Source organism: Ornithorhynchus anatinus, chromosome 3 (assembly GCF_004115215.2).
Source record: "Ornithorhynchus anatinus isolate Pmale09 chromosome 3, mOrnAna1.pri.v4, whole genome shotgun sequence".
In the NCBI taxonomy this organism is placed as follows: Eukaryota; Metazoa; Chordata; class Mammalia; order Monotremata; family Ornithorhynchidae; genus Ornithorhynchus; species Ornithorhynchus anatinus.
The window spans coordinates 22,212,716-22,233,224 of NC_041730.1; the positions used below are offsets into that span (position 1 = coordinate 22,212,716).

Here is a 20,509-nt window from a genome sequence, read left to right on the forward strand (position 1 = left end):
CTCAGTTGAGGGTGGGGACTGAGTCTACCAACTCCGTTGTATTCTTGCAAGCACTTATTCTCATGCTCTGCACACAGTAAGTGTTCAATAAATACCACTGATGGATTGATATCCCCTCTCAGCCTGTGTCTGTCCGGACTGAAGAGCATATTATTACATCAGCCTGCCTGGAGCTTGGGGGTTGAATGTAAAAAAGGATAAAGATAGTCAGAAATCTTGGTGGGGAGATGTTGTGGGCAGGATCATATCTACCAACTCTGTTGCATTGTATTCCCCCAAGTGCTTAGTACAGTGCTCTGCACACTGTAAGCACTCTCTAAATATTGTTGATTTAGATGAGAACGTCCCAGAAGAAATACCTTCTGTTGGTGAGGAAATGGCCCTCTCAGTCTGTCTTCCTAAAAGGAGCTTTTGGAGGCAGAGGAAGAAAAGATGAAGAAGTACAAATTTTAAAGGAAGCAATTCTGACCAGTGCTTGGGAGTTTAATTTTTTCATATAACTATTTTCCCTTTATATCACCTATTATCCATGTCCCAAACCCACCATTTAATAGCCTCTCCAGCACTATCTCTTTGGTAAATCCCAAAAAACCCCAGTGATTTTATGGCAGAAGTGAATGTTACACTCAAACAGCAGCATAAAATGGGGTTGAGGACTTGACAGTATCTGCTGCTGCTGCTGTTGTTGAGATCCTCCAAACCCCAACCGCACTCCACGCCCCAGCTCCCTACTCTGGGCACAGGGGAACCAGGCCAGAGAAGGGAGAAAGGTCAGAGAAAACCATCACTACTAATGGAAACAACCACTCAAGCGTACCTTCTGCTCTTTGTAGAACGTCCCCCTGTCCCCAACCCTAAATTAGCCACACTCATACTTGTGGTTAGGATCTCTCTATCAGAAGGGTGAAGGATAGTTTACACACACAGACACAGACACAGGCACGGACACACACACACACTATATATATACTATGTATATATATATATATATCCTTCCTTAAAGTAGCAAATAGCTAATGTGTGATATTTAAGTGCTTACAAGATCTCAAGCAGTCTAGTAAACATCCTGGTAAATACAAGATAAACATAGCAGCCACAGTCCCTGTCCCTCATTGGGTTCACAGCCTAAAGGGGAGGCTTACCTTACCTCCATGAGGAAACTCATACACAGAGAAGTTCACTGACTTGCCAGGAGTCACTCAGCAGGCACGTGGCAAAGTCAGAACCTCTAGATTGTAAGCTCCAGTGGGTAGGGATCAGGTCTACTAACTCTATTGAACTGCACTCTTTCAAGCATTTACTACAGTGCTCTGCACACAGTAAGTGCTCCATGAACACCAGTGATAGATTAAACTCAGGTCTCCTGACTCCCAGGTCCTTACTCTTTCCATTAGGCCATGCTGCTTCTTAGTAGGAATGTCTTTAATAGTATTTATATTTATAGCAATGGTCATAGCATTTATTGAGCACTCGGGAAAAGCATAACAGAAGCGAAAGACATAATTTCTGCCCACAAGGAGTTTGCACTCAAATGGGGGAATCAGACATAAAAATATTGACAATCAAGTGATGAGAATAAATTATACAATCATTATATACTTAAGTGCTGAGGCATTTATATAGGATATATATCTATTAGTATATTTATATAGGACATATTTTTAAATGTGTTTCATATTTAATAAATATGAAAATTCTGGTGTTACTGAAGGGTTGATGTGATTTGATGTGTTCAGATTTAATCAGAGAAGGCTTGTTGGATGTGGTAGAATTTTATGAGGGCTTTGAACTTGGAGAAAACTGCTTGATAAGGTAGGTGTGGGGGTGGGGAGGAGGCGGGGAAAGGTGAAGAACTGTTCAGCCTATGTTTCCCCACTCCTCAAGAACCTCCAGTGGTTGTCCATCCACTTCCACATCAAACAGAAGCTCCTATGAGCTTTAAAGCAGTCAGTCACCTGGTGCCCGCCTACCTCACCTTGCTACTCTCCTACTAGTCAGTCAGCCAGTTGTATTTATTGAGTATTTACTGTGTGCAGAACACTGTACTAGGCACTTGGGAGAGTACAATATAACAACAGACGCATTCCCTACTCACAACAAGCTTACAGTCTAGAGGGGCAAACAGACATTAATAAAAGTAGATGAATTACTGTTATATATATAAGTGCTGAGGGGCTGGAAGAGGGGATGAATAAAGGGAGCAAGTCAGAGTGAAGCAGAAGGAAGTGGAAGCCTTTAAAGTAAAGTCTATATTTTACTATAAAGTTTCGACTGTAAGCTTGTTGCGGTCAGGGAATGTGTCTGCTTATTGTTGCACTGTACTCTCCCAAACGCTTAGTACAGTGCTCTGCACACAGTAAGTCCTCAATAAATATGATTGAATGAAGAGGCGGAAAAGGAAATGAGGGGTTAGTCAGGGAAGGCTTCTTGGAAGAGACGTGCCTTCAATAAGGTTTTGAAATGGGAGAGAGTGACTGTCAGAGACGAAGAGGGAGGGAGTTCCAGGCCAGAGGCAAGGCATCAGCGAGAGGTCGGCGGTGAGATAGATGAGATTGAGTACAGTGAGTAGGTTAGAAGAGCGAAGTGTAATGGGCCAGGTTGTAGTAACAGAGTAATGAGGTGAGGTAGGAGGGGGCAAGGTGATTGAGTGCTTTAAAGCCAAAGGTGAGGAATTTCTGTTTGATGCAGAGGTGGATGGGCAACCCCTGGAGGTTCTTGAGGAGTGGGGAAACATGGCCTGAACGTTTTTATAGAAAAATGCTTCCAGGAGCAGATTGAAGTATGGACTGGAGTGGAGAAATACAGGAGGCTGGGAGGTAAGCAAGGTGGCTGATACAGTAATCAAGGTGGGATAGGAAAAGAGCTTGGATCAACATGGTACCAGTTTGGATGGAGAGGAAAGGGTAGATTTTAGCAATTTTGTGAAGGTCGAACCAACAGGATTTATTGACGGATTGAGTAGGAGGGTTGAGAGAGAGAAGTCAAGGATAACTACAACCCAGCCCGCACACTTCGCTCCTGTAATGCCAACCTACTCACTGTACATGATCTTGTTTATCTCACCGCCAACCTCTTACCCATGTCCTGCCTCTATCCTGGAATGCCAAGCACTGTTTGTGGCTCAGTGGAAAGAGCATGGGTTTGGAAGTCAGAGGTCATGGGTTTGAATCCCAGCTCTGCCATTTGTCAGCTGTATGACTGCGGGCTAGTCTCTTAACTTCTCTGGGCCTCAGTTACCTCATCTGTAAAATGGGGATTAAGATTGTGAGCCTCACGTGGGACAACCTGACTACCCTGTATCTACCCCAGCCCTTAGAACACTACTCTGCACATAGTAAGCACTTAACCAATATCAACATTATTATTATTATTATTATTAGTATTTTCGACAGACAATTACTCTCCCCATCTTCAAAGCTTTATTGAAAGCACATCTCCTCCAAAAGGCCTTCCCTGACACAGACCTAATTTCTTTTTCTCCCACTCCCTTCTGCGTCACCCTGATTTTTTCCCCTTTATTCACCCCTACCTCAGCCCCACAGCAGTTATGTACGTATCCATAATTTACCCATTTATATTAATATCTCTGTATATTCATATACAGTCTCCCCTCTAGACTGTAAGTTTGTTGTGGGCAGAGAATGTGTCTGTGATATTGTTATATTGTAAGTGCTTAGTACGGTGCTCTGCACACAGTAAGATCTCAATAAATAAGATTGGGGGCGAGATAGATATAGAAGAATAGAGAGCTGGATTTAAGTAGGAGGTGGAAGGTTTTGTTTTCAGCTGACTTTTTAGGTTGATACCACACATGGGGCCAGTGATTTAAAAGAACAGTCAGCTATGACTCAGAGATCTCTTTTCTGAGTCGTGACTGATAGCTCTGAGCCCATCAAAGTAAAGTTCTAACTGGGATTAGTTTTCTTTGGGCACATTTTCTTGCACTCGACCACTGAATTTCATCTACCACTCATTCATTCACTCACCAGGAAGACCTGAGGTTCACCCCCAACTCCTTCCTGACATTTCACCAGCCGGAAGAGCCCAGTATCATCTGCAAAATAGGAGATTTCCTTGCACACCAGACAGAATCCGACCAGAGGCAGGCGCCGGGTCCCATCATCCACTTAGGAGCCAGAGAGACAGGATGGGGTCTGTCGGGGTCTCAGCTCTGCCTCCTTTTCCAGGCCCCACATCCTCCGGCCCCAAGTAAAGGAACAGCAAGTGGAAGGAGCCTGGGTTTATCTCTTGCTTTTCCTCGCAGCTGGGTCCCTCCTTCTCGCTCCTGCCCGGCTCCCTCCCTCCAGCTTTTGCATTTTTAATTTGGGACAGAATGTGATCTCTGCAGCTTGGTGCTTTATCCTGTTGCTATTTAAATTACAAATCAGCCTCATCTCGGTGTCTCTCTGAGGGTTATTTTTAACTCGTGGTAAATGGCAGCAGGGGAGAGTCAGATCAGGTGCCCCCTTCTGTGAGGATCTCTGCCCACGCAGGCTGCCCACTCCCCCTCACAACTGGCATGGTCCCACAGTGCTCAGAGAGTGGTGGGGAGGACTGACAGGCTGAGGGCACACAGGTGGCAGGTGGATGGGGCAACTCTGGGGGACAGGAAGTCCCTTTAGGGTAGGCCCGCTGGGAGATGAACACAGGGGACGCTGAAGGGCTGCAAGCTCGATGTGGGTGGCGAATGTGTCTATTTATTGTTATATTGTACCCTCCTAAGTGCTTAGTATGGTGTTCTGTACACATTAAGTGCTCAATAAATATGAATGACTGACTGGATGTGGTTGAGCTGTTGCACTCACAGAGTGAAGAGCAGTCCCATCCAGCCTCCCTCATCTAAACTGCCGGCACTTTAAACTCTTTCCAGCTGGGGTGGGTGCAGATGCAGAAGACACCAAGCTATAAACCTCTCCCCTCCTCCTTCCTACTCTTCTCCTTCTCCTATTCCTCCATCTCCTAGGCCCAGAGTCTCCCTGGAATCGACCCCTCTCTGCTTAAACAGCTGGGACTACAGCATTAATAATAATAGTAACAATAATAATTGTGGAATTTAAGTGCTTACTATGTGCCAAGAACTGTACTAAGTGCTGGGGAAGATATAAGATAATCAGGTCCCACTTGGGGCTCACTGTCTAATTGGGGGGAAAATAGGTATTGAATCCCCATTATGCAGATGAGGGAACTGAGGCATAGAGAAATTGAGTGACTTGCCCAGGGTAGCACAGCACGTAAATGACGGAGCCGGGATTAGAATCTGTGTTCACAGTCTCCCAGGCCCATGCTCTTTCCCCCTAGACCACACTGATTTTAGGAACACTAGGAGCTACCCAGCCAGACGGTATGCCAGGGGACATTTCTGGGCTAATGTCACCTTTCAGCAGCCCTCTCAGAGAATATCACAGCCACCCCCACTTCCAAGAGCCCTGTTCTAACCTTCCGCCCACAACACAGCATCCACTCCCTTCCTTCCCTTGCCCTTTCATTTGTTCCTGTTTCTAGAGCACTGGCTATTTGTGAAAAGCTTTTCAGTCCTTGTTAATAATAATCTCTCCCAGCAGGGCAGGGAGGTTGAGCATAGGACAGAACCCAAGTGGAGGCTGGGAAGCTGCTTTGGAGTTGGGGAAGGGGGTGGGGGCAGCCTGCTGGAAGCCTTTAAACTCTGTTCTGTGCTTGGGGACTGGCCCACATGATTCATTTATTCGTTCAATTGTATTTATTGAGTGCTTACTCTGTGCAAAGCACTGTACTGAGCACTTGGGAGCGTACAATATAACAATAGCCCAGCTAGAGAGAACTCCAGGCTTTCTCTGCCCAGGATTATCTGTGGGCTTTTTCCCAAGAGTTGATAGCTTGTCTCTGAGAGAGAGAGAGAGAGAGAGAGGGAGAGAAAGACCACGTGCTCTCAGGATTCCTGATCTGGTATTTTGTTGGAGAACCAGTGTATGTACGTGGGGATCTTTTCAAGATGTCAGAGTCTTGGTTCCATTTTTAACCTTCAAAGTCCTAAGAGTCAGGGGGCAGACCCCTGCTCCTAGAGGGTCCCCACTTCTCTTAGGGATCCCTGATTCTCCTCTCCATCAGGACTGCAGGTCAAGCAATCCTCCCTGGCCCCTGCATCTTGCAGTACAGTCGGTGGGTGAGTGGGTGGGGGCTGTGGGACCCCTCAGGCTTGGTTCTTCTTTTAGTGCTGCCAGTGTTGACCCTTTCAGTGAGGTGAATGTGGGTTTGGGGTGAGCATCAGGGTAGGAGACTCTGAGCCTCACATGGGATGAGGAGTGTGTTCGATATGACTGTCTTGTCTAATCCTGTCCTTGGCACATAGTAAATGCTTAACAAGTAATACAGTTGTTATTATGGGGGCAAAGTCTGACCTTTTCTCTGCTCCCTGGAATTGTCCTCGACTAGCAGTCCTTATCCTAGATCTTGAATTCAGTTCTAGCTCCTGTTCCCATCTCTACCTGCTTCACAGCTAATTCCTTATGTCCCCAAACCTGGCTTCTGATCGTCGCTGACTCCATCCTCGCCTTCTGCCCTGGGTTTACTGACAGCCCTTCCCGTGACTCCTCTTGAAGCTGCCAGGACATTTCCAGGGGCCGGCAGGCAGCTCCTGTGCTGGCAGGCCCCGGTGCCAATCTTCCACCTCCCGAACTCCGTCTGCCCAGCCCGCCCTTCTTGCATTATCCCGCTGCCCCGACTCCTCATTCCTAATAAGGATTCTCCCTCCTTCCTCTCTCTAACCTAGTCTTCAAGGCTTCCTTCATGCAGGGGCAAGGCCTTGGGGCCTGGGGTAATCCCTCCCAGGACAGAGGGGCTAATCCATTATGGATCCCCACAAGAGAGACCTCTCAGCACTGGTCAAGCGAATGGGGACTGCAGATAGTTTGGGAAAGATTTTTCCTAGAACCCCCAGAGAGAACTGGGGCATCCCCTTTGCTGACCACCTGCACCACTACCTAGCTCCCACCCCCTTGTCTCTCACTCTCTGAGGACTTGCTCGAAGCAGAAATTTCCCCTTCATATTACAGCCCCTGAGATACAGTGATCAGATTAGAGACAAGGGCAGAGGACCCCACCTTTTAGTCCAGAAGATGAGCAGTCTGGCTGGGCATGGGAAGCTACTGCAAAGATTCCAGATCAGCTCTTGTAGTTACCATTCTTTCTCGGGACTGAAGGGGGAGGCCTGCCTGGGTCTTTTAGAGGAAATATCCCAACTCAGTTTCTGGCAGAGCTGGGGGAAGGGACTGGAAAGGCCAGCGCAGAGGGGCAGTCGGCTAGGTGAGACCCATAGTTTCCTTCCCCAATCCTTGCCCCCTTCTCAGCCATGTACCTGTACCCAAGGGTCTGGGGAGGCAGAGCGGGGTGGAAATTGAGGATGTGCCTTGGGGACCTGAATATCACAAAGCAAATTCAGTAGTAAATTGTCCGGAAATGATCAGGGGTCTCTGGGGACCCACACTGTCCTGCCCCCACCCCATCTTAGAATGGCAATTGATAGTCAGGGGAACTCGTAATAATAATAGTAATAACGATAATAATGATCACTGTGATACTTATTAAGCCCTTACTATGCTAAGCACTGGGGAAGATACAAGATAATTAGACTGGACACAGTCTCGCTTCGTGTGGGGCACACAGTCCAAGACTCTGTCCCCCTGAAGGATGTTCCCATTTTATCCAACAGGATTGGGGATCCCTCTGGAGAGGTCTGGTTGGACAGGGGGACGGACAGCTGTGTTTTGGAGAGAAGGTGAGCTTTCCAGTAGGGTGTGGGCTCAGCTTCCGTTGTAGGACAGGCATCCTGAGTAGCAGCTTGTCCCCCCGGCTCCTCACCCCACCCCACCTCGGTCTCGGGACCCCCAAGAAAAGCCCTCTTACCTGTAGGACATCTGTTTCCTGAAATTCAGATGCTGGAACTGATCTTCTACCTGAGGGCCCCGGACCGGCTCACTGGCCTCTGCAAGCTGAGGCTGAGAGGACTTGGCCTGGGCCAGGCCCCGGTCCCCCTGCCAACTCCGCGGCCTCACCACCTGGCCCCCCTCTTCCTCCTCCTGCTGCTGCTGCTGCTGCTGCCACTCTCGTTCCTGGGCACTCCTGCCCGGACCGGTCCCGGCACGACCACTCCTTCCACAGGCGCCGGAGCCCGCTCCCTCCCCGGGAGCCTCGGCCATCCTCTTCCCTTCCTCACGGGCAGGGCCCCGTCCGTGCTGCCGACTCTGCCCACCTGATGGAAGCGGCTGAGGAAGCAGGTGGCGGCTCCTCTGGAAGGGAAACGGATTCTGGCGTCCTGCCTCCCTCCCCCCTCGGCGGGCGGCCTGCCGGGGCCGACAGCTCCTCAGACCTGGGAGCAAAGGCCAAGTTCGGATTTCCCTTCCTCTTCCGGTCCCCGGGGCTCAGGCAGGGAATGCCAGGAGCCAGCAGGACACCTGCCTCCACCGCTGCTGCCTGGAGAAGAGGAAGGAGTCTCAGGTCCAGGGAAATGAGAGAAGCTAGCCCCGAGGAGTTAGCAGGGAGGGAGCAGGAGCCAAAGGGAACCGGCCGGCCCGGTGCGGCCTCTTGCTGGTGGCCGTGGGGCCACGAGCGAAGCCAGGAGCCAGGCAGTCGGTCCACGGTGCCCTCCGAGCATCCCCCTCGCCGCAGCTGAACTCGCAACCCAAATCGCCCTCAAGTAGGGAATGAGGTGTCAGCGTGAAGCGCGGAGACGGAGCCGAGCGACCCAACCGGAGCTAGCAAGAGAGAGAGCCGGCGAGGAAGGGGGCTGTGCTACTGTTCCAGCACACTGGAGTGTCACCTTAGAGACATTTACAAATTGGCACTTAACCCTGTGGTGACCAAAGAGGAGCCAGGGCCTGGCAAGCCAGCCTATCCCTCCTACTTCCTGGGGCAACAAAGCCTGGCTCGGGTAGGCGGAGAGCACACCCTCTGCGTGGCAGCAAGGATCGAGCGGGAGGCACATGGCAAGCCCCGTGGGGCACCACCCTCGGCCTGGGATTTCGCCCCGGCAGGCCTCCACGCTCCCCCACGCCCAACCCGCCCTTCCAGGTTTCTGTCAGTCATCGGCCCCCTCCTTCCTGGCTGCTGCCAATCACTCCCACCCTCCCCATCAACCGGCCCGCCAGCCTTCCTCCCCCACTCCCGGCGTGGCATTCTCAGACTCAGGCAGGGGGTGGCTTTGGGAAGGCTTAGCTCTCTTAGCCTCGGGGACCTTCTTAGTTCCAGGAGAATCTGCTGCAGAGGGTTAGAATCAATGAAACCCTGCAACTCTGCCGAGGGTGGGGTCACTTCCGAGCATGTGAGAAACCACCCTTTCTGAACCTCTTAGCCACAGGCCCATGGCTTTCAAGGACTAAAACCACTTCTGGTTTTAATCCTGGCTCTGCTGCTTGCCTGCTGTGTGACCTTGGGCAAGTCACTTAACTTTCTTGTGCCTCAGTTTCCTCATCTGTCAAAATGGGGAAAAGGTACTGGTTTTCCCTCTCCCTTAGACTGTGAGCTCCACGTGAGACCGGGACTGTGTCCAATCTGATTGCACTGTCTACCCCAGCCCTTAGCACACTGCTTGGCACAGAACAAGCACTTAATGTACTCCACAATTATTATTCTTCCTCCCGCTTAGTCTGTGAGCCTCATACGGGAAAAGGACTGTTTCTGCTCTGCTTATATTGGATCTAGCCCAAAACGAGTTGGGTTTTGGGGACGTAATAAGTGCCTAACACACGCCACAATTGTTATCGTTATTACTATTATTATTATAGAGAAGCAGCACAGGCCTGAGAGTCAGAAGGACCTGGGTTTTCATCCTGGCTCCACCACTTGGGTTCTGTGTGATCTCGGGCAAGTCACTTCACGGCTCTGGGCCTCAGTTACCTCATCTGTAAAATGGGGATTAAGAGTGGGAGCCCCATGTGGGTCCGGGACTGTGTCCAATCTGATTAATTTGCATTTAGCCCAGCTCTTAGAACAGTGCTTGGGCATAGTAAGTGCTTACCAAGAACTATTACTATTATTATCATTATTCTCTGCCTCTTTCCCTAGTCTCACTACCAGGTGTTGCCTTCTTCAATCTCAGAGCTGCACCCAGGAAAGCCCATGGTCAGAGCCAACCTAACGAGGTACCGGCTCCCGAGGCCAGAAACTTTCAAAGGCAGGCTGCGTGCCCAGGCAGGTTCTCCCCTGATCAGCGAGCTTTAAATTCTTTTCGTGACCTCTATCCTGCTGGGGCTCAGTACGTCTCCAAGTTGGGCTCAGGGATCAGGTGGGCTCCCCAACCCCTTTCTACTTTCCCCCCTCCCCCAAGGCTTCACCCGCAGTGACAGGCTGGAGCAGGTCAGGACCCCCATCCTTCATTAGCAGGGAATTTGGGGTCACAGCTACCGCTTACACCAAGGCTTACGGTAGATCTGGTTTTGCCATTAATTCCCCCAGATGTATTAGCTGTGTGTTTCCAGGTTACTTCTTGTACAGTTATTTCCTGCCTCTCTCTGTAACCTCACCGGGGCCCTTTGTGTATTATTCCTGTGTCCTCGTTGGTGTGTTCCTCGTGCCTCCCAATTTAGTATCATCTGCTGATTTCATTCCCCTGCTGTCTACTCCCTCTCCCCAGGAGCTCACGCCTCGAGATGAATGGAAGTACAGCCAGCACTGAATTCTCCTTTCTCCAGAAGCCCCTGCCACTCCCCCACCCCATTTAGGGCCCCAGGGCTCTTTCTCCCTCTCTCTGAGTCCTGCTCTGAGCAGAATCTGCCCGCCCCAAACTACCAGCCAGAAACAGGGAAGCCACTTGGCCTGGGAGTCAGGATCTGGGTTCTAATCCCACTTCTGCCACTTGCCTGCTGGGTGACTTTGGGAAGTCCCTTCACTTCTCTGTATCTCAGTATCTTTATTGCTATTGTTCTTGTCTGTCTGTCTCCCCGGATTAGACTGTAAACCCGGCAAAGGGCAGGGACTGTCTCTGTTACCGATTTGTACATTCCAAGCGCTTAGTACAGTGCTCTGCACATAGTAAGTGCTCAATAAATACTGTTGAATGAATGAATGAATAAAATGGGGATTCAATACCTGTTCTCCGTCCTACTTGGATCGGGAGCTCCATTTGGGACATCCTGATTATTCATTCATTCATTCATTCGATCGTATTTATTAAGCACTGACTGTGTGCAGAGCACTGTACTAAGCACTTGGGAAAGTACAATACAATATCTACCCCAGCACTTAGTACAGTGCTTGGCACACATTAAGTGTGCCATGCATACACACATACAGCTAGACTGTAAGCTCGTTGCGGGCAGGGAATGAGCCTGTTTATTGTTATATGGTACTCTCCCAAGAGCTTAGTACAGCGCGTTGCACACAGTAAACTTTCAATAAATATTATTGAATGAATGAATGGAATGAAAGCGCTTAACAAATACCACAGTTGTTATGATTTAGGGATGGGCAACTTTACAACGAAAGCTTTGTTGTGGCTGTTCAGGGCAGAGTAATTGGCCCTAGAAACAGATGCAAGGATGTAATGAGGGAGAGCTTGCTCGCAGGTTGGGCGGGCCGACCAGACTGGCTCAAGAGACAATAGCACACGTGACCTAAGGATGTCCTACCTTGGCTGCCGGAGATTATATCAACAGGCTAAACAACGTGGCGAGGGGGAGATACGTCAACGGTGAGACCGCAACTATGTGCTAGTAAATGGATTAAGATGGAAACATAAATATGAACATTGGACCAGGATTCCTGTCAGGAAGGAGGACTGTCTTGGGACCGGAAAAGAGGCCAGCACCTCAGCCTGCTCTGGCCCGGATGAGATTTCTAGCTCAGCTGCCGGACTCCCTCAGGCCCAGCGGGAATCCCAGTCTGGGATCTGGGCTGAAGCCGTTTTCGGCGGGTGGGGCTGAACTGGGGATTGGGAGCTGGATTCCCCTTGCTCCAGCTGGCTGGAATGATGTCCCCATGGTGAAGGAATCCTGACATCTTGGCATCATCAGAGTCTCACAGCAAACTCTGCTCCACTCTGGATGGGCCCCAAAATGGGGGAAAATAGTCACCTGGAGATGGTCGGGGCCAGAGAGCGGGCCAACAGGACTGAGGAAACAGTGGCGTTTACTGATCCTGCTATTCCGCTGGGTAGGAGCATCCTGAGAACATAGGCAGAGGTGATAAATCATTTTTGCACATAGGTCTCATTGAAGCCTGAAGCCCAGGTGGAGACGGAGGTAGAACAAAGTCCAGCAAAGGCAGTTACAGGCTTGGCAAGTGGGGCGTTTTCACATCCTCTAGCTATAATTTTTAGGCAGCTGGGGATTCATTATGAGCTGGCTTCGATTCAGAAGGTGTAGTTCCGATTCCCTGTTAATAGATGCCGGAGTTTTAGCTCAAAAGTAGAAGATAATAATGTCCCCGGGCAAAGCCAACACTCTTAGCATTTGTAAACGAATCAGACTGATCTGAGAAATACTTCTGATTGGTCTTGTAGGTAAATTCCTGGTGACGCCAAGGTTTGTGGAATGAAACTCTCGCACCCTGACTCCAGTCCAACTTCCCGTCAGAGAAGAGTGAAAGAGCTAACCCTGCTCCTGTGACGACAGTTCTCTTTCTGGCGCAGGGGGTGTACGTGTCTAAGGCTTCATCTTGTTCCCCTAGGCATGGCTGGACTAGGCACAAGGCAAGAGGAGAAAGTAGTAATGAAGGCCAATTTTCCAAAGACATCAGGGCCACGCGGCCCACTGGCCAGTCCATAGTAATTTAGCGAACACTCGTGGGCAAATGCCAAACGGGAAGCTGGAAATAGGTTTTTTTAAAATAATTTTTTAGGTATTTGTTAGGCACTTATTAGACGTCAAGCACTGTTTTAAGCCCTGGCGTAGATACAAGTTAATCAGACCGGATACAGTCCCTATTCCATATGGGGCTTTCAGTCAAGTAGGAGGGAGAACAGACATTGTATCCTCATTTTGCAGTTGAGGAAAGAGAGGCATAGAGAAGTTAAGTGACTAAACCGTCACGTAGCAGACAAGCGGTAGAGCCTGGGCTAGAACCCAGCTCCTCTGGTTCCCAGGCTCATGCTTTATAATAATAATAATAATGTTGGTATTTGTTAAGCGCTTACTATGTGCAGAGCACTGTTCTAAGCGCTGGGGGAGATACACGGTAATCAGGTGTCCCACGTGAGGCTCACAGTCTTCATCCCCATTTTACAGATGAGGTAACTGAGACACAGAGAAGTTAAATGACTTGCCCACAGTCACACAGCTGACAAGTGGCAGAGCCGGGAGTCACACCCATGACCCCTGACTCCGAAGCCCAGGCTCTTTCCACTGAGCCACGCTGCTTTATCCACTAGGCCAGGCTGCTTTCCCAACAGAGAAGCCCCACAAGGAGCTGGAAGCCCAAACCCTTGGAGAGAGTCCTGTCCTCTCCCACCCCAGCTAGCCAGGGAATGCCTAACCATGTCAATGTTACATCATCATGGTGTTAAGAGGCTAGGACTGATTTCCAGTTAGGGTTAGCAGCGTGGCCTAGCAGGAAGGGCCCAGTACTGGGAATTTGAAGACCTGGATTCTAATCCCAGCACTGCCACTTGCCTACTGTGTGATCTCAGACACATCATTTAACTCCTCTGGGCCTCAGTTGCCCCATCTGTCAAATGGGGATTTACTACCTGTCCTCCCTCCCCCTTAGGTTGTAAACCTTTTGGGTCCAATCTGATTTGCATTTACCCTGGCACATAATAAGAACCCGATTAATACTCCACGTATTATCAGGTGGCAGAATAGTGTAGTCAATAGAACATGGCCCGGGAGTCAGAAGGTCATGGGTTCTAATTTCCACTTTGCCACTTGTCTTCTGCAAAAATCACTTCACTTCTGTGTGCCTCAGTGCCCTCATCTGTGAAATGGGGATGAAAATTGTGAGCCCTGTGCAGGACATGAACTGTGTCCAACTTGATTTGCTTGGATCTACCGCAGCACTTAATACAGTGCCTGGCACATAGTCAGCGCCTAACAGATATAATAATAATAATAACTTGTTATCGTCAGCAGGCTCCGGGAGCTTCCTGTGGGCCCGGAACAATTCTCTGTTGTCCACTTGGGCTCCCGTGTGGTTGTTTAAGCTGATGCTGTAGTCCGCTCCAGCAGCAATAGCCTCAGCAGTGGCAGAGTCATAGGAACAGGAATTGGGAGTGAGACCTCCCGAAACCCCCCGCCCCACCCCGGGGTCCTGGCGGTGCCTTTGGGGAAGGCCTTGGGTCCACCCACCCTAGCTGAAGCCGGAAGGTGGAGGCTCAGCTCAAAAGTAAGCCCCTGGACCCGGGCGAAATTCCCTCTCCTCTGAATGAGAAAAGTGCAGAGCCAAGAATTGATGCTGCATCTTTTTTTTTTAATTTTGCTTCTCTAAAGCTTGTGCTGAGCTGAGGGCGGGGAGGGGGGAAGTGAATAAAAAGGCCCGGCGCGTGGGCAGCGGGAGAGCGGGGGAGTGGGAGAGAGGGCCCAGGGCAGAGTGAGCCCCCAGGGTGGCAGGGTGAGGAGGGGCGACAGCAGCAAAGCCCGCACTAACTTCATAAAATACAAAATGGAAAAGAGGGGGTGGGGGTGTCTAAAATACAATATTTTAAGGGATGGGCAATAATAAAAAATAAGGTTCATTATTTACAAACAATTTTTGCTCTTGGTCTCTGTACAGCGGCGGGGAGTGGGGCCCAGTTGGGCCCCCACAAATGGGGCCAGAAAGGGGAGCCTCTGGTTGGGGAGAGTGGTTTTGTTGGCCATGGGGTGGGGGTGGGGACAACACAGTGGTATGTCTGAGGGGGAAGGACGGAGGCAGAGGGGGATCGGGAGGGAGCCCCGAGGGAAGCCCTCCCTCATTGGTCCCGGGGATATTTCGGTCCAAGAAGGCGAAGGGGCTGGACCCAGGCCTCACTCTCTGGATCGATCCCCCAGAAAGGGAAGGGACATGGGAGAAAGGGGCAAAGAGAGGGCGTCCCCTCCCCTTGGGTTCCCGTTGCTCCCCATGGCTGGATTCCCTGGGACGTCTCGAATGCCGTTGAGGACGCTCCCTCCGAAGGGAGGGAAGCAGAGGATGGTCCACTCCCGTCCTGGGCCCTGACAGCCACCCCTATCTGAGACTGCTGATTCCCAGAGAGGGGTGGGTGGGGGGCTGGGGAGGCCCTGACTGGAGGGGGAGGGAGGATGTGATGGTGTCTATGTACACACCAGAGGCCCCCAATGAAACCGGATCTTCTGCCTCAGCTTGGGACTCAGCTGGCCCACGCCTGGAGTGAGAGGCCGGCAGGCACAGTGCCTGGGTGAGATGAGGAGTGAGAAAGGAAGTGAGGCTGTTGGGGAGGAAGGAAATTGAAGGCTCATTCCAAGAGAACAGTCCAAATGCAGCTTGGGTTGGAGAGGGGCTGTGGCCTGGGAGAATTAAAAGGGAACAGGGAGGCAGCTGCTTGGGCCCTGGTGGAGCGGCCCAGCTGAAGGCCACGGGGGGTCAGGCTTTGGCAAGGGGAGAGACACAAATTTCAGCCCTATCAGAGCGGGCAGGACCCTCCCTCCCCTTTCAGCTCAAACTTGGGCCCAGGCTATCTGGCCCGGTACCCAGGACGGGATAGAGGCAGTTGAATCCTTTAGAATCTGAAGAGCTTCCGGTTTCCCAATCTGGGCAGTGGCACAGGACCGTTCCTCTCCACCCAGGGTGAACCCCTCTCACCGACCCAAAGAGTCTTCTCCTTCAAGTCAGTGCTAGCTGGGCGGGTGGGTGGGTGGGTTGGGGAGGGGCAGAGTAGGGCAGAGAGACACTGGGACAGCGAGGGCGGTTGAAGGAGATGGGCATCTTGGAGGCCGGCAGTGGGAGGGAGAGGGCAAGGGTTGACTCAGGGGCAGGAGTAAGGCCCCACACCCTCGATCCCTCTCCCCAGCTGGGAGTCTACGCTGCACTCTGGCGGGTGCTACAAGTACTTGGTCGTGTCATTGGAGTGTTGGTCCCTGTGGAGAGAAGGGAAAGGTGGTTACTGAGGCCTGGGCCCGGCTACTTGGATCCCCTCTCTCTTCAGGACTTCGGTTTCCCTCATTTTCCTCGCTTCTCCCCCTTCCCCAACCCCCACCCTCCCAGACTCCATCCAACATGGCCCCGGCTGGGCCTGCTCAGGGAGATGCAAATCCGGTCTCCACAGAGAGCGGTAGAGGCCGCCAGGCCAGGGCCCAGGTGGGTGAGGAGGGGATCGGTCCGACCCCATATCCTAGCCCTCTCGCCCTTCTGGAACCCGTGGAGCGGCCCGCTCACCTCTCATGGAATCGCTCCTTGGGGTGGGTGAAATCTGGGCCAGTGCGGTTCTGATCCGGTGCCTCCAGCTGGGACTTGCTCAGATACTTGGAGGCCTCGTGCGACCTGGCCAGGTGGCCAAGGGGCTGGAGATCCTGGGCCTGCTGCTCCTCCGGGGATCTCGGCTTGGCCTCCCAGCCCTCGTCCACAGCCAGCAGGGAGCTGTAGCCGTCCTCCAGCGAGCCGGCCCCCTCGTCATAGAAGAGAAGGCTTCGGGATGGCACTGTAAGGGTCGGGGGGGGGCACAGTGACTGAGCAAGGCGCAGCGGGCAGGCCCTCTCCCACCCACGTGCCAGCGCCGGTGGGGATACCAGGGCTGCGGGGTTTCCCCTCGGTCAGGGGTCAGGGAGGAAGTCCATTCTGGCCAGGCCCGCCCTGGGGCCGAGCTCCTCTAGGACCCTCCACCTAGTCCCTCCGACTCAGATGGGCCCTGGAGTCTCCGCTTCCACCCTGAAGCCCGATGAGCCTTCCCCCTCTAGACTGTAACCTCGCTGTGGGCAGGAAATGAGTCTTTATTGTTATATTGTAGTCTCCTAAGCGCTTAGTACAATGCTCTGCACATAGAAAGCTCTCAATAAAAATGACTGAATGAATGAGTGAAAGAGTCGCTGTCTCTCCTAAGCCAGTCTAAACCTGGTGTATCCTAGGTCGCTCGCGACCCTCCACCAAATGCTTAGCACAGTGCCCTTTACAGAGTAAGCTCTCAAAAAATATGATCCAATTGATTGGTTGAAAACAATTGCAGTGGAAGGAAGTAATTTGGGAGCTCTCTTATGCAGGGATTTGGGGGCCAGAGGTCTTCCAAAATTGTAGAAGATTACTCCTAGGAGGCCGAGGGGAAGATTTGTATATAAAGGTTTTGTAGAAAGGAGTTTAAGAAGAGAATTCATTGTTCTTGGTCTCATAGGATAGTGAATTCATTATTCTTGCAAAAGAAGGTGCAGTCTTGTGTTTAGGACAAACTATTTTTTTTAAATGGGACTGCCCCTCTGTTTTGACCACTGCCTCTAGCTTGAGGCAACCTCTCACACTCTCCCTATTTCCCTTTCTCTCCAACATTCCATCAGACAGTGGTATTTGTTAGGCGTTTACTATACGTCAAGCAATGTACTAAGCGCCAGGGTAGATACAAGATAATCAGGTTCCACATGGGGCTCAAAGTCTAAGAAAGAGGGAAAACAGGTATTGAATTCCCACTATGTAGATGAGGGAACTGAAGCACAGAGAAGTGAAGTGACTTGCCCAGGGTCACACAGTAGGTAAGTAACAGATTATAAACCACGTCCTCTGACTCCCAAGCCTGGGCTCTTTCCACTAGGCCACACTGCTCCTCCAAGGGAAAGAGCACTTTACTAAGCACTTTGAGAGAGTACAATAGAGTAAGCTGACACAATCCCTTCCATCAAGGAGCAAGGCACCTCCTTCCCCCAAATGCCTCAGGACGCCCCGTTAAGTCTATCCAAAGTCAGCGTCTAACACCCACTCTGGCCAGAACGTTTCTCCTTGGGTTGAATAGAAATCACTCCTGTGCTCCTCTACACTGCTGGCCATGGTGGAAACCGTCTTTCCTCTGGATCCATTTCCATCCACTTCCTCCCCATGACAGCTGAGGGTCCTGCCTTTCTCATTCTGAGAGCTCCCCAAATGGGAAGCCGTATACTGAATGCAGCTGGTCTGCAGGGCATCTGAGCGGCTGCATCGGGAAAGGTAAACTAGCTATGATATTTATCGAGCGCTTACTGTGCTCAGAGCACTCTTCTAAGCCCTTGGGAGAGTAGAGTTGGTAGACACGTTCCCTTCCCAGAATGAACTTACAGTCTAGAGTGGGGAGACAGATACTAATATAAATAATTTAAGAACAATGGGGACCTTAGGCGTGAAGAGAGGCAGGGACATTAATTCATCCACCCTCCGGCCCTCCCTGGTGCTGGGCCTGATCCCTCCAGTCCTTCCGAAGCCCGGAGAACAACTGCCTCTGCTCCCCCATCACTCCAGACCTCCTTCTCAGCTCAGGACTCCTGCGGGGGGACTGGGAAACGGAACTGGCCTGGGACAGTAGGCCAACAGCGAATGGGAATAAGAAGATGGAGAGGGGCACCCGAGCAGGGCCCGGCACTCACACTGACTGGCTGTATAAATGTTGGCGGCTGGCAGAGGAGTCGCCTTCACTGTCTGGGATACGGAGGAGAAGTCCGGGAGGCACGGCACCATGGAGCCCAGGACCAGGACGAAGCACAGAACCACCACCTGGATCAGAGAAGAAAGGCTGAGCCAGATCCCAAGGAGGAGGGGTAGAGATTTGGAGACAACGGGTCCTGAGGGATACCAGGCCCTTCCCTTTAGGTCTTGGACTCTCAGGGCTTAATTTGGCCTTGACATGCCAGCACCTTTCCGCCCTGGAGCGTTTGAGGGAATGAAATCTTCCACGCTGCCGGGTGGAATGGAACAGATCGTATTGACAGTGCTGCACCAGTTGGTCCCCAAAACAAAGGTGGTCCTGACCAGGGCAGTGTTTCCCCTGTGCTGTGAAGGTAGGTGGTCTGCCCTCTCCAAGCCCCATGTGCAGCTCTAAGAGAACCTGGAGCTAGGTAGAGTTGCCAGGCCTCTGACCCCAGGTGCCAGGGCTATCTCCCAGGACACATTCAGCCTGCATTCATTTAAAAAACTTCACACCAGACCATAGGCTCCCTGGACATGCCTGCTGTGGGCCTTGGATGGAAGCTGCTTTCTCTGGGCGCATGTGGGTGCAGGCAGAATGGAAAATGAGGGAGAGGAACTGGCAGGATGAGGGAAGCTAAAGTGCAAATTTGCTCCCCACCCAAGACAGCTCCCAGGAAATTAGGCTCCAGCTGCAGGGGTCCTGGCTGGGACACTCCCCGTTTCCCTGTCCCTCGACACCTTCTTGCTCCCAAGGCATGAGCAATGGGTCTCTTTCTGTCCATGCAGGCCGCGTTCTTTTGTCCACTGCCCAGGGCTAGAGCTAGACCAGTGCCGCTGGGACAACTGCCGGACTAGAGGTGGAGGAGTGAAAGTGGTAAATTACAACTAAGGAGTCTTCAGTGCTCAGTGAAATGATCTAAAATATCTCTCCTGCCCCCAGGGCTAGAGTGCCTAAAATAGCAGTGCCTCTGTCCCTGCCCTGGTAGCAGCAATGCAGCCTTTGGCTTATTCTCAGGGATACTATGCTTGATGGGCTCTGGCTGGGTCCTGGGGGTGAGAAATTCAGACGTTCGTCCCCACAAGTGGCTTGGGGGGAGCCCAGTGCTGACCCAGGCCAAGGGGAAGTTCTCTCCCCACCGCTGGTCTGGGAGGGGTGAGAGCTGGGGTTGGGGCAGCCGGGAATGGAAATCCCTCCAGCGGCCCAGAAGCCGAGAAACTCGGGAAGGGCAGGGGCTGGGCCCGTCTCGACGGGACCGTGGAGTCCGGCAGGGAGGATGCAAAGCACCTACCATGAGGCAGGTCCCCGTCTGAGTGGAAGCCATCTTGTAGGGTCTGGAGACCTTGCCAGCCACAAGGGCCTGGAGCTTCTGCAGCTGCTGGAGCAGAGTCCTGAGGAAAAAGGGGCAGAGTGAAACATCTCTCTGGGCTTTCTGGTCAAACCTTGCAAGCATCTCTAACCCTGCTGAAGCCTAGCTACCCCTGTCCACCTACCTACAATCCCACAGATCATGGAAGGGAATCGGTCAATCAATCGATCATTCAACCGCATTTATTAAGTGCTTACTTTGTGTGCAGCACAATGCTAAGCGCTTGGGAGAATACAACACAACAGTATAACAGACACATTCCTTGACCACAACGAGCTTACAGTCTAGATGGGGAGAGAGACACTAATAAAAAAAAATTATGGATATGTCATAAGGGCTGGGGTGGGTGGGTAGTGAATAAAGAGAGCAAGTCAGGGCGATGCAGAAGGGAGTGGAAAAAGAGGAAATGAGGGCTTAGTCAGGGAAGGCCTCTTGGAGGAGATGTGCTTCAGTAGGGCTTTGAAGGTGGGGAGAGTAACTGCCTGTCAGATATGAAAAGGGAGGGCCAGAGGCACAATGTGAGCAAGAGGTCGGTGCTGAGATAAAGGAGATCCGTGTACGGTGAGTAGTTTGGTGAGTAGTTCGGCATTAGAGGAGCAAAGTGTGTGGGCTGGGTTGTAGTAGGAGAGTAGCAAAGTGAGGTAAGAGGGGGCCAGGTGATTGAGTGC

General features: G+C 51.6%; 2 protein-coding genes across 2 annotated transcripts in view; both read right to left on the reverse strand.

The window, feature by feature from the left end:
* DGKZ (diacylglycerol kinase zeta) overlaps positions 1–8,748 on the reverse strand; it is a 52,961-nt gene extending 44,213 nt beyond the window's left edge. Inside the window, exon 1 of the mRNA XM_029060202.2 lies at positions 7,879–8,748. Coding sequence (XP_028916035.1) covers positions 7,879–8,171 — 293 coding nt within the window. The 5' untranslated portion in view covers positions 8,172–8,748. The remainder of the gene's footprint in view (positions 1–7,878) is intronic.
* A 5,604-nt stretch (positions 8,749–14,352) lies between these two features.
* The window catches only part of CREB3L1 (cAMP responsive element binding protein 3 like 1), a 58,507-nt gene continuing 52,350 nt past the window's right edge, over positions 14,353–20,509 (reverse strand). The window contains exons 9-12 of the mRNA XM_029061564.2: positions 19,764–19,863; positions 18,435–18,561; positions 16,276–16,537; positions 14,353–15,977 (exon numbers count right to left, since the gene is read on the reverse strand). Coding sequence (XP_028917397.1) covers positions 15,941–15,977; positions 16,276–16,537; positions 18,435–18,561; positions 19,764–19,863 — 526 coding nt within the window. The 3' untranslated portion in view covers positions 14,353–15,940. The remainder of the gene's footprint in view (positions 15,978–16,275; positions 16,538–18,434; positions 18,562–19,763; positions 19,864–20,509) is intronic.